This window comes from Mya arenaria, chromosome 16, assembly GCF_026914265.1.
Source record: "Mya arenaria isolate MELC-2E11 chromosome 16, ASM2691426v1".
NCBI lineage: Eukaryota > Metazoa > Mollusca > Bivalvia > Myida > Myidae > Mya > Mya arenaria.
Window position 1 is genome coordinate 49,763,654 of NC_069137.1, and position 14,778 is coordinate 49,778,431.

The 14,778-nt window shown below is 33.3% G+C and overlaps 1 protein-coding gene across 4 annotated transcripts in view; it reads left to right on the forward strand.

The window, feature by feature from the left end:
• Positions 1 to 14,778, forward strand: part of LOC128221872 (atrial natriuretic peptide receptor 1-like) — a 355,937-nt gene that overhangs the window by 319,538 nt on the left and 21,621 nt on the right. For all 4 annotated transcript variants that reach the window (XM_052930497.1, XM_052930496.1, XM_052930499.1 and 1 more), the window contains 6 exons: positions 5,233 to 5,331; positions 6,942 to 7,019; positions 7,464 to 7,568; positions 8,137 to 8,208; positions 10,269 to 10,434; positions 11,256 to 11,411. In XM_052930497.1, coding sequence (XP_052786457.1) covers positions 5,233 to 5,331; positions 6,942 to 7,019; positions 7,464 to 7,568; positions 8,137 to 8,208; positions 10,269 to 10,434; positions 11,256 to 11,411 — 676 coding nt within the window. The remainder of the gene's footprint in view (positions 1 to 5,232; positions 5,332 to 6,941; positions 7,020 to 7,463; positions 7,569 to 8,136; positions 8,209 to 10,268; positions 10,435 to 11,255; positions 11,412 to 14,778) is intronic.

A 14,778-nucleotide genomic window follows, 5' to 3' on the forward strand; every position in this document is an offset into this window, starting at 1 on the left:
ACTTTCAATTTCTAAATATTATCAACGTCTCGACCGTTGTTAACTTTCAATTTCTAAATATTATCAGTTTCAGTTTCAGTTTCAGTTTATTGGCAATATCAGCAAATACATGCTTTTGGCCAAAATTAACATCAAATATCACATAGATGGCCACAAAAAAAGAAATGAGAAAATTAACAACATACAAAAATATAAGTATTTGATAACTATAATTTTAGGCTACACATGATAACTCACACATGCTCACATTCACACATATAAGATACATACATATATTAATACAATCAAAAATGATACTGTATGTAACATCTAAACAAATCAAGAGACATCGGCAGCAAGTACATCGTTTCGTTTGGACATGGCAAAAAAAAAAACATTTCGCTAGGTTCCTGATAGTCCTTGAATTATTACTAGATAAGGTAAATGCAAATTTTTCAATAGTGTTAAACGATCTGCTTATGTTATATTTGTTTCTAAGGTCCATATATAAAGGACAAATACATAAAAAGTGATATTATCAACGTTTCATGGACACGTATGTGTTCGACAGAACTTACACAGATATCGAGATAGTGGATTAAGCAATGTTTGTGTTGTTTATGTATATTAGTATATCATAAAATATTTCCCTGTAAAAGTTAACTATGATGCTGTTAACAATGTTGTTAACTATAATAAACGTTTGAATAATCGGCCCATTGATAGATATCCGTTTTGCTTTGAACTCTTATATTACTAAGAGACATGCAAACTTCAAAGATTTATTTATTTTTACCAAAGATATTTTTCGGGTCACTTTTAACCCCACTTGATGTCTATTATCATAACATGTATGCATTTAGATTTTTATAGTATACAACACATTAGCTATATGTATATTTTATGTTTTTGACATTTTGTATATTTCATCATTGAAGTATTATACATTTTTTCTCCCAAATTTCAGGGGCCATTTCAATAAAGTTCTAAGTCGATTAAAGTCGAAAATTTAGATAATCTTAGAGTCTTATTTCCGTTATTTTCGTACATATTTGAGTAACATTAGTTTAAATGAGCAAAAAGTTAAAGAAATAAAACAAAACATAATTGTTTACATTTTTCCGTTTGTGTCATTTATACAGTATTAAGATTATTAAAATTAAGACGCAAATCCGTCTTTGAAATGGCCCCTAGATCCTGAGATTTTCTTTGTTGATACTTTTATCATTTTGAGACAACCCTTTTTACGAAAATACTTCAGACAGTTTTCAGTTTCAGTCGCAGTTTATTTTTCTTCCGCATTACATGGCATGATTCAAAATTATTAATGTTTAAGTCTTTCACAGATTTATTGTTTTGATAACTTCTTTAGTTGTTTGGTGTCTTTGAATGAGCCAATGTTTGTGTAAATGTCTGGAAACCAGTGACTGCTTACAAAAGATGTTTTGTTCTAAAAATAATTTTCTTTAGACTACTGAGCAATAATGTTTATCAATATAACGCATAAAAAAGGCGTTTTTTAAAAGAATTAATCATTAATTATATTGAATCATCTGATGCTTGTAATGTGGACGAGTTAGCTCGAGATTGAGAAATGAAACATATTTTCGTGTTTTTTTAGGGTTGGATTTTTTTCCATTGATATTATCTTTTTTTTAATACGGGTTTTTGGACCTGCAAACTAGATGTATTCAATATTTATTTTCTTATTATTATATCTATAGTACTTATTGGTCCAAATTGTTTGTATTAGTTGATGATTTTTAATTTTGTTATGTTTTTTATATTTTATTGTTACTATTTATTTTCATCGAATTATTAAGAAAATATCATTTTTATTGAAGCTCATTTTATATCTACAAATATGCACATTGACATTATTTATCAGTTTTTCCATATCAGATTATTTATTTTTTAAAGTAAATACCATAATGTGTTTCATGTTTATGCGCTTATTCCACTAATTATGTTTGTATTTTATTTACATGGTAACACATTGAAACAAACCTTCAACAGATACGAGGCCAATTTTTCGCTGCAATTTGTATTTCGATAATACGTATTTGGAATTCCTGTTTAAAAATATTGGCAATTGTATGAAAACGTAGCCTCGGAAAGCGTGACCTTGCCATTAACCTATTAGTACGCAGACCTAGGCTGGTATTAAAAAACCTGAATTGAATTTAAGAACGATGTAGCTAATCGGACTGCTTGATATAAATAATGGAGCTATACAGTGAATGGAGTCAATGGAGTATGACCATAAGATAGATTTAAGGTGCATATTGGATATCTACTCTGGACGAAATAGATAAACTGAAAAGTTCGTAATGTGAATTATTTCCATGGAACAGTGAAATCAAAGTGATCGACCATTTTTCAGACATTAAATTTATATTAAGAAAAATCAAATCTGGGATTATTTTCAATAAAGTTATGATCCTTTTCCTTAGTCATGCTTAGTTGATTCTAATATTTTTATTGGCCATTATTTACAAGTCAATAAAAACACTCGAATTCAACTCTTAAAGTTAGGTTAAAAATAAGTCTAAGCTATTTAAAAAACAAAAACATTTTCTATATACTCCGATGCAAGGTTCTCGACTTCCGCTGCTGGACTAATAAGTTGTTGTTTGAATATAAACTCAGGCCAGGTCTATAACCTAGTTTTCGTCCAAAACCATGGTGACACACATTCCGCTTTATCATTGTTTATGTCATGGAGTGATATCACTACAATCATATTGTGGGTTCCGAAAATGGATCATGTTGGCCATCACAGAAATTCTATCAACATTGTGTCTGTCTGTATTTGCCGACTGTTTGGCTCCGTGTGTGTGCTCGCTCAGTACATTTGCAAACGTAGACTTCTGAGTGTTGTCCCACAGTCATCCCAACAAAAGAACTGACGATTGGTGCCAATTTTTCGCATTTTTATTTGCGGAGTAGCTCTGAATGGGGATTTTTTACGATATTATTTCCAAGCAAGCATTTAGATTTTCGATTTGTATAATTTATTTTTAGCAAATAAAATTAAAAAAGGCACTTTTTTCTTTGGCAAGGATTAGTTGTGTGTATTGAAACCGTTAATGTCAGAAGAGAAATTAAATTGACATACACACCCAAGAAACAATTGATCCTAAAAGCTTTAAATTACCAAATTTTAATTCAGTCGAAACTCGGTATGTCCCAGTCTTTATCTCATTAGTCTAGTTTTGTCGATTTTTTTGTGTGTTTGGTTAAGTTCGACATGTTTTGTATTTTGGTTATTTCAAAAGTTGTTTACGTTATTAAGAAACCTAAAAAAACCTCAGTATTCAATACGGCCCATCTGTTTGTGTTGGTTTCAATTGTTGCATCTACATCTGTATTCAGAAGTGGCTCAAATGTTTCTTATCGGAACTATGTTTATACTATAAAAGCTACCTGTAAAATCTCAATGGGAATATTCATTTTTTAATCAATCCTTTTAAACAAGGAAAGTGTAGCTTAGTTTAGGGGCCATGATTACGAACAGTCTCCTAGACTCAGACTCATAAAAGCTTCTTTTATCATGATTTTTCCATTCCTTTTTACAAACATAATACTGGAACAACACTCATATCGTATTATATTTCTGAACATGTTACCATCAATGTTTTGCTAGAAGGAAATGTACAATAATATTAAGTTTTGCCATATTGAGTCTTGTGTCTTAACTCGGACTTGAGGCTGTTCGTAATCACTGCCCCTGATTGGATAAGAAACAGCTTAGCATTTGGCCAGTACATTTATATGAATCATTTACCAAAAAAAATGAATATCTATCTACATTAAGTTACATCTTTTTATTGTATATTCCTATATGTTTATTTTTCTTTATTTTGAAATAATATGTTTTGTATGATGCAAAAGAAAACTTCGATAATTCAAAAATTACCCATTATAATCTTATTTCAGCTTGGTTCATGACCGGTTCATATGTTTGTTTTTGAAACCCTGTTTCGGTGTATTTATACTTACATGTAGTCTTTATTAACATAACAAATGTTTAAAATAATACCAAGAGATATTGCTAAGCATCGGGACCAAAATTTACACATATTTACATCGTACACTTGAAAGCCATATACATGTATAACTATGTACAGTGCATGCGAAATAAAATTTATAGAAATATAATTGTCAATGTATTTTGTAACGCTCATTTACTTACTTGGTAAAAACTGAAAACTGGCGCGTAACTGCGGTGAGTTTGTCGTTGTAAATTTGAAATCTACAACGAAAGTATTTTCCTCTTCGTCACGCCGAGTGAACACTGTCAATGCTATTTTTTTCGCGTCGTCTTGTGATCGCTCCGAACGCTGATTTTTTCACAACGCTCTGTGATCGCTACCGCTGAATATACCGGACTTTTTATCCTGTCGCTAGGCCTGGTGTTCACTGCCAACGCTGAGTTTTGAGGATTCTTTGCTTTACGTTTTGTAAGTTGATACAAATACTTCATTGATGAAAGAGAATTTAGATTATGTTTCCATTGAAACAAAGACTGATCAAGTTAGCTTAAATGCGATTTATCATAAAAGTAAATATTGATCGCATGTTGTTCCAATCTGCACGGCTTTTGCGCGGCAAAGAAGACGGACGCGTGCTATTTACTTCTGGGCAACCGAAAATAAGAAGTTGTGGGTGGAGAGATGTGTGTTGTGAAATCATTTAAATCGAAACTCTTTCATGTGCGCGACCTGTTCCTACTGCAGACAAGGTATATATCGTCCATTGATTGGTCAGAGAACCTACTTGCATGTGACACTACCTGTTTGCAAATAAAATGACATATCCGCGCATGAAATGATGTATTTGCACGTGAAATGACATGTTCGCGTATGAAACGACCTGTAAATAGCACATGCAATAAACCATGTGTAATTGTAATAAGAACTCTGCTTATAATGGACGATAGCAGTTTACTTGTTAAACGTTCTTATACAAAAAACACACACATAATAATTACGTTGCGGTTATATTTAGTAGCAAGCGTACTTGTCCATTTTTTTTACAAAAGTGCAAAGTGCGAAGTGCAGTGCATAGTGTACGCATAGCTAACACAACTGATTTAAATTGGTATTCGGTTGTCTTACTTATTTGTAAATTTTTAAGTGTTGATCGTTATTATGTTTGTACTGCGTTTTTTCTCATTTTATCAACATAGACACGTCTTATTTAAATCCATATCCGGTTTTCTACACGATATGTAATGACGTCATATTGCAGCGTTACTCAGTGACATCATCGTGTTCTCGGGATACCATAGCAGTACATCTAAGTGACGTGGGCCAAAGACAATTGTTTACAAAGACCGGGTATTACAAGGTATGCAACGATGGTAATGGCAATTGGAATGTTGGTAACAATTTAAGTGTTAAAGCTGCACTCTCACAGATGGAACGTTTTGACAACTTTTCTATTTTTTTGTCTTGGAAAGAGCCAATTTTTGCGAAAATCCATAGAAACTAGTTATTTAAGAGTGCTGACAAAAAATCAGATCATAGATTTTTATATTTAAGTACAAAAAATAATGATTTATGCATGTTCTTTAACCTTTAGTAACGGTTTAAGCCATAAAACATTAATTTTCTAACGGAAATATGAAAGTCTACGATATGGTTTTTTGTCAGCAATCTTATATCACTGGTTTGCAGATATTTACGCAAAAAAGTCTCTTTCAAAGTCAAAAAATAAAAAAAGTTGTTAAGATGGTAATTCTGTGAAAGTGCAGCTTTAAATAACGTTTTGTTCCAGGTACTTCCTCTTAGATCCGCTTAGCCTTTAACTTATTAAACATTCAAGACAAATTCAGAGCCACTAAACAATCATACAAGGATGAATAAAAGTTTATCACATGCTACACCTTGTTTCCGGTTTAATATAACCATCACGTATTTTTTTTATATTACACATGTGTAATATAACATTGCTCTTCATCTATTGGTCAGAAAATATATCGCTCCGCATTTATATAAAAAAGTAATTGGCAAAAAGGAACTGCTAATTGGTAATATTCCTGTATACCAAACCTTCAATTCTTATTTTATTTCTGTAATAAATATTTGTTTTGTTAGAGTAGTTGAATTTCTTTCTAAATATTAAGAGGATAACAGAGTATTCGTCTTGATATCTTGAAAAAGCAAAATTAAAAGCGTTCAAAATTTAGTTTATTTTAACCGAAAATGAACATAAACATTATGACGTCACATCTATTAGATGACGTCATGATGTTTATGACGTCCGGTATAACAGAAAGAAAGATTTCGTTAAAATTAAAGTGTTTACAGTGTGATTATTACTGGATATCATCTGAGAATGCATTCTTAAATAAACGGAATCAAAACGATCGGGTATATATGCTGTTTTAAATAAATCCTGGTACTACATTCCTGCAATGCATGTAGCGCGGGAAATGACAACACTTGGTGATATTCGGCTCATCAGCCTCGCAGGTGAAACAGGTGGGTTTTTTTTTTTGCCATTCTATACCGGAAAAAGTATGTGATAAAAAGAATCTGACACTCGTTGTCATTTAATACCAATTTTTATTAAACTCGTCAAGGAAAACTGTTAGGAAGCTCGCCAAAGGCTCGCTAACTAACAGTTTTCCTGAACTCGTTCAATAAAAATTGGTATTAAATGACAACTCATGTCAGATCCTCTATATATAAAACCTTTATTTAAAATTGTTATATATTGTTAATCTCGATGTTTCGTAATTTGAATTGCCTTTGTAAAGCTACAGATATATTTATCTTGTCAGTTTTTAACGTTTATTATTTGGAAGTCCTGTTTGGTGGTGTCATATATAACTCGCGTTTAAATAAACTTGCAATGCGCCAAGTCAAACGAAAATGTCCTTCATTAATGGCTATTGCAGAATATTTCAAATATCGAGACACGTTATTCTAAGTATAGTTTTTGTCTGATTTCAGGGCGCAATCGTTGCGATAAAATCAATCACCAGAACGAATATAGCGGTAAACAAACCACTGTTAATGGAGATTAAAAGGGTAAGTATCACACTTCTTGCAGCGGTTACTTCCCTTTACTGTATGGTCATTGTTGACGTCACTCGTATCACGTGATAATGTTAAAAAATCTTGAAATATTTTTATTTATAAATAATCTACTTTCAAATTATTTTAAAGAGTTAAACAAGATAATATTATATCAAAATATAACAGTATGAAATCCGATTATGCATCGTACGTTGTGCCAGCGACCTTTTCAGCTCACTCAAGGGATACCAATGCGTAGTTAATTGGGCAATAGTTAAAGGAGTCAAATTTATACTCGAACATACATGGTACTCCTGTAACTTTCCGAACTAAAAATATCAATGTGGGCTGTTCGGTGCAACTTGCTCTTTCATGAATAATAATTGTTTGTATTGCATATTAAGGACCCAGCCAGTGACCACATCGTAAGTGTTAATGAATAACATTGTATTGTAGATCAAGGACCTTGCAAGTGACCACATTGTGAGGTTTATTGGAGCGTGTATCGACTATCCTCACATGTGCATTCTCACAGAATATTGTCAGAAAGGTTCCCTTCAGGTAAGGCTTTAAATGCTGTGTTATGTGTTTTAAGATTTAATCTTTTTATATAGAGATTATGTTACTTAAGAATCAAATAAATGAATTTGCTAAATAATTATCATAAAAGTTTGGTTACTCTCCTCCGTTTCATATAATATCACAATAGTAGCGATATTATGGTGTTATTCAAAGGTTTAGTCCTTGCAAAAATAGTCTAATGGTTAATCAGTATAAATTAAACACATAAAAAATCTCGATGTTAATATTTAAGACGCACTAAGACATCTTTGCATCCAAATGTTGGATGGATTACCTTTAATCACATAAAACGACACTTTTTAAGATAGTAAATGACATCTTATGAAGAACTTTATATTTTCTTTAATCACATAAAACGACACTTTTTAAGATAGTAAATGACATTTTATGAAGAACTTTATATTTTCTTTAATCACATAAAACGACGTTTTAACATTATAACGACGCACTTCATATTTTTTCCGAAGCGAAAACATATTTTGCGATATAAATTCCTTGCAGATGTATGATGCTTCTTTGTATTAAAACTCTTTTTTTTACATTTCAGGATGTTCTTGAAAACGAACAAATCAAACTTGACTGGATGTTTAGATATTCACTAATGCAAGACATCGTAAGAGTAAGTAATTTCCATAATCAAATATCATGTGTTTAAGCGGTACAAAGAAGGTTTGCACTTGATAAATTCTCAACTTTGTGTATTTTTTAATTTAAATGCAAAATTATATTTTAAATGATAAAAAAGACGAATATGATTTGCGTACAGTTAGAATCATATAAACCTATCAGTTTGTAGATACGTTGCGACCAATTCCCCTGTTAAAAAAACGCCAATATTGCTTTTATTTTGTATCTGTACACAAAGGATATGCTTTTTTGTTTTTAACCATTTACGTCAAATGAGTTAAATTTGTTAGTGCACTAAAATTTAAAAACAACAACATCTTTCAAGTGTAACATTTTGTCCCTTTGAAGTGTCGGCTTCAGAGCTTATAGGCAAACGGCATAGTTTGGCCATTTATTGACCCATTTGGCATATTATTCATTTGTGGCCATGGTCTATCATATATAGCTACAAAGGTAAGTTCTATTCAGTGTGTCAAATTTCATAATACTAATTCCAATATTTTGTATACTATTGCATATGTTTGTTCTTTGAAAATAAAATATGTTTAAACCAATTTCTTAGCTGTATACAGTTAAACAAAATCGCAATTTATTTGTAAATACTAAGCTTGAAGATACCAAATAAAGGTTTTACTAAACATTTACTAAGTTAACACCTCATTATAGTGTAGGGTTGAATAAATAAGGAACTACTTCACGAGATACCTTCTAACATTGTCGAAACTAGTTATATTATTTTTCATTTTTTATGACCTACTTTCAACTCACGTAAATCAAGAGCCATGGAGTGTAACCTTGTTATTTTTTTGCCTAGGCAATGACCTACTTTCAAAGTACGTTGATCAAGAGCCACGGAGTACAACTTTGCTAAAACTTTCGTAGGCCATAGCCTACTTACAAATAACGGAGATAAAGAGCCACGAAACATAATGTTGCTAAATTTAATTATGTTTTTATCCTAAGCTATGACCGACTTACAAATTACGTAGATTAAGAGCCACGGAGCGTAAAATTGTTGAAAATAATCATTTTTCCATAGGCTTAAACCCACTTGCAAAGTACGGATGTACAAAGTTTAGAGCCACGGAGCATAACGTGCATTTCTTTTCTAGGCTATGACCTTCTTACAAAAATCAATTGTAAACAGCCACGGAGAAAAACGTTTATTTCTTTTCTAGGCCATGACCTACTAACTAAGAACGGAGATAAAGGGCAACGGAGCATAACGTTTATTTCTTTTCTAGGTCATGACCTACTTACAAAGTACGGAGATAAAGGGCCAAGGGGCATAACGTGCATTTCTTTTCTAGGCTATGACCTTCTTACAAAAATCAATTGTAAACAGCCACGGAGAAAAACGTTTATTTCTTTTCTAGGCCATGACCTACTAACTAAGAACGGAGATAAAGGGCAACGGAGCATAACGTTTATTTCTTTTCTAGGTCATGACCTACTTACAAAGTACGGAGATAAAGGGCCAAGGGGCATAACGTTTATTTCTTTTCTATGCCATGACCTACTTACAAAGTACGGCGATAAAGGGCCAAGGCGCATAACGTTTATTTCTTTTCTAGGCCATGACCTACTTACAAAGTACGGCGATAAAGGGCCAAGGCGCATAACGTTTATTTCTTTTCTAGGCCATGACCTACTTACAAAGTAGGGAAATAAAGGGCCACGGAGCGTAACGTTTATTTCTTTTCTAGGCTATCTCCTACTTACAAAGTAGGGAAATAAAGGGCCAAGGCGCATAACGTTTATTTCTTTTCTAGGCCATGACCTACTTACAAAGTACGGAGATAAAAGGCCACGGAGCGTAACGTTTATTTCTTTTCTAGGCCATGACCTACTTACAAAGTACGGAGATAAAAGGCCACGGAGCATAACGTTTATTTCTTTTTCTAGGCTATGACCTACTTACAAAGTAGGGAAATAAAGGGCCACGGAGCGTAACGTTTATTTCTTTTATAGGGTATGACCTTCTTACATATTATAGAAATAAAGAGCCTAGAAGTATAGCGTTGCTGAAATCAAGTATATTTATTTTCTAAGGCTATGACCTACTTACAAAGTACGGAGGTAAAGAGCCACGGAGCGTTAAAGTCTACCAACTGTGTAGTGGACTCACGGTTTGTTCTCAAGCTTACGGACTTTGGGCTCCACGATTTGCGAGGACATGACGAGGAGATGCAGGAGGGAGCGTATGCTCATTATAGAGGTAAAGTCGTGGGGGAAAGTGATAAAATTGGCATAACCTTACTTCCATTAAAAGCGGTAGGACTTTAATAGAATATGCAGAGGTATTAAATAAGAGGGGAAAAGCTAAGTTATATCATTAAATTATTCACCATGTTTGTCGCTTTCACTCAACAATATTTTTTAACTGTGTTTAATTGATCTTAAAGTTGATATTGTCATCAAATTATAATAAAGCAAAGTGTGTTAACGGTCAACCTCACATTTGTGCCACCAATTATCAAAAGTTGTTACATATATTATGATATGGGCACAACTCAAAACGTTACAAGCAAAAACACAACAGTCAACAGAAAAACTAAATACTTACGCAAGAACGCGTATGTTCATGAAATTTCGGGTACCGCCTTGATCTTTGAGATTGATTACTGGTTAACTAGTGTAAGCCCCAAATGAAACCCTTAATGGTTTCATTCACTTTCTTTTCTGAAATTATCTTTTAAATGAATCAATGTAATGCATTTTTAATAAATAATTAAATAAAAAATACAGTGACAAGTCTAGTAGTCAAAATTTCAAAATTTCATAGCCCTTAGTTACGCTAAAAACAATTTTATCAGGTACAGTCGAAGCTCGCTAAGTCGAACTCTGCTATCTCGATGTTCTGGTTATGTGGTGTTTTTTCGAAAAAAAATCGGTTAATTTATACACATTGTGTATTTCGGTTATTTGTTCGTTATTTCAACGTATTACCCGACGTACTAACGATTTCGACATTTCAAGTTTAGAGTGTATATAAAATTTTGTTTATCAAATGTATTTTTGTCCATGTGTTCATTGTAGGTCTCCAATGGACAGCTCCAGAGTTATTGCGTATGCACAATCGGCCACTTTGTGGTACCCAGAGGGGCGACGTGTACAGTTTTGCCATCATCTGCCAGGAGATTGTTTACAGGAGCGGGGTCTTCTACGTGGCCAACATTGACGTAGGGCCTCAAGGCAAGTAATCGAAATGAGATTAATTTATACTACAGTCGAACACCGTTGGCTTGAACTCGCTTGGCTCGAACTGGATGTTAAGGACTGATTTCTTTAAACTGTAGTATAGCATTTCCGCTTGGCTCGAATTTTACATTAGCACGCATTGGATGTAAAGGCATATTTCTTTAAACTTAAGGTAAGCATTCCCGTTTGGCTCGAATTTTGCGACGCTCGAGGTATATTCGCCAGTCACCGGGAGTTCGAGCCAACGAGGTCCGACTATAATTGTTGTAATAATCTCGATTATGCCGAAAGCTGACAGCTTGTTAAACCAGTCCCTCCAAATCCGTTCCATGTGTAGAAACCGGTATTGGTGTCCATTTTACAGGCCTAATTTAATCCTTCTATAAGTGATCTCTCCCCCCCCCATAAAAAACAACAACAACAAAAGAACCGTGTATTTTACACAACCTCTGTGTATGGATCTTAATCTGATTGCCTAATTGTCTTGTCAGAACTCTGATTTGAATATCCTGCTGTGCAGTTTTGGAGGTTTTATTATAGAAATGGACCCTTACTGGCCCTTAGCCAATAAACAAATAAACAGTAAATTGGCCCCTACTGTGTCATCAGTGCAATTAGCAGGAGATGCAGAGTCATTCCAAACATTACTTAAACTAGGCCTTTATGAGTGTCCTGAAGGGAGCCTTGATGCTTAAACATAGTGACTTGATTCAGTTTGAACATGTTTAAACAATAATTCTCATACAAGCACGTATCAAGTTCAATTGTCCTTCGTATTTACTTAACGAAACATATGTTGCTCTGAATGTTTGATTAAGAAAAAGTTTAAAGAATCACTCAAGACGATGTGTTTACTCAGGGATTTCGGTATAATGAGAGTTAACTCCAGACAAACAATTAAAAGGACAAAAACACACGTTTTCAGTTGATTTGGTGCACAAAAATGGGTTAGCTTAGCAAACATTATGACGAGCATATAGCAATTCCTACTGAACTGTTAGCTTAAATAAACGGCGCTTTTTTTTAAGTCGAGAGGATAAACTCATTTGTTTTTGACATGGACATACTGATTTAAAAAAATAATTATAAGATAAGTTTTTTAAACTGCACTTTCACAGATAGAACAGATTTTTTTTTCTTGGAACAATCCAATTTTTGCTATTGATGTAAGACTGCTGACACAAAAATTAGATCGCAGTTGTTCATATTTATGTTCAAAACTTTATCCATTTCCTCAAGCGTTAGTTACGCTTTTGGCCATAAAACATTTATTTTCGAACGGAAATATGAAAAACTCTTTTGACAGCAGTCTTAAAGCACTGGTATTCAGATATTTATGTAAAAATTGGCCCCAAGACAATAAAAATATGTCAAACTCAATCTGTGAGAGTGCAGCTTTAAACATAACAAGTACATGGTCAAACTATAAAACCATTTAGCGTGTTACGCTTGAAGGTATGGGAGACATTTGTTGAAATTCGGTGTAAGATCGAAACTTATTTCACCGAGTGATCACAGAATGTAATATTGTCTGTGATCACGGGCTGTTCAATTAGTATATTAGCATCAGAATAAAGTTATTCTTGCAATATTTTGAATTTTAAGAATAGTTTTTAAATTTGGTTACGAAGACCAACAACCTACCAGCCAGAGGACGCTTAATAAAGAATAAATTAGTGAGTTAAATAAGTTAAAATCGTTGTCAACATCACAGAAACATGTTATTCAAAATGGAAATAGTTCACGATATGTTCATATATGTTAATAGAACACACACAGATGAAACGGATGTCTTAAACTCTTTCAGATTTTTACATATCATAAGTGTTTCTATTAAACTTTTAGAGACGTAAAGATTTGAAAGTTAACAATGATGACGTTTACATCGTTGTTAACTTAAACAAAGTTCTGAACAATCGGCCCAAGTTGTATCACCATAACATGTGTTGGGAACAGACATCCTCTCATCAATACGATTTTTTTTCTGTACCCATTCAACTTCTTACAAAGGGTGCTTTGTTAAAACGATTTATTGTTCTTTATGAAGAGACTATGCATACAAAATGAATTCTGGACAAACAAGTGAGCATGACTTTTCTTAGAAGATAATTGTTTGTATTTAAACAAACAGAAACATATGTTCATTGCCGTATATTTACACCTCAACTTCCGTTCCTTAAATGAACTGCCTTTCGGCAATTGCGTTCATCAATCGATGAACGCAACATCTTTGGATATGTTCGGATCGTAAATCATTGCATAACAATATACATGAAAGCTATTGATCTTGTTATTGGTTATATTGTGTCTGCAGGTCCCGTAAAATATAGATCAACATTTTTAAAAGTGTAAATTTATTATATTTTAAATATATTGGTACCAGAAGAGTTTTAATTTTACGTTTTAAAGTGATTTCCAGTGGTTGATCTTTTCCCGCGTTATTGTGACGTCATTTGAAAAAAAATGTTTCCGGTTAAAGTCGGGTCGTTCTATGTACAAAATGGGTAAGAACGGATTACTGAAAGGTTTTCTTAAATGAAATGAAGTATTTTTTTAACAATTCTTGAATGAAATAATGAACTTTTGGTGTAAATATAAGGAATGAATTGCGGGGTTGATGTCATTATCGGGGATATGAACGCAATTGGGTTGGGCAAAGTACGACACATTGACCAACCCAATTGCGTTCATACCCCGATAATAACATCAACCCCGCAATTCATTCCTTAATTGAAGACGCATGTTTGATTAAGGTCAGCAAATACCGCTCGAATCGTTCGAATAACCCAATAATAGTCTCCATGCTTAAGCCAATCTTTGCCAGATCTTTGTTTATAACAGCCTAGTTTAAGCCTTCTATAAGTGACCCCCCCCCCCCCCAAAAAAAAAAAAAAAAAAATGTGTACTGTACACAACCTCTGTGTATTGATCTGAATCACCTTGCCTTGATCCCTCTTATCAGATCTCTGATCTGAGTATCCTGCTGTGCAGTCTTAGAACCTTTATTATATAAATGGACCCTAAATGACTCTGAGCCAATAAACGAATACACAGGAAATTGGCCCCTTCTGTGACACCAGTGCAATTAGCAGGAGATGCACAGCAGGGGATTATCATGCCAAACATTCATTAAACAAGGCCTTTAATAAGGATTTCGTAACAAAGAATTCAGTTCGCTGGACAGTTTATAAGTAAGTTAAAACTTAGATTGTAGAACGTATTTAAATTTAACACACAATATGTTTCTAATACCTTGCTTATTCCGAGAGTTTATATTAAATAAACAAAGGAACATGCGTCACATTGACATGTAGAAAGATATTTATGCACGGTGATGAAATAATTTAACGTTCGTTAAATT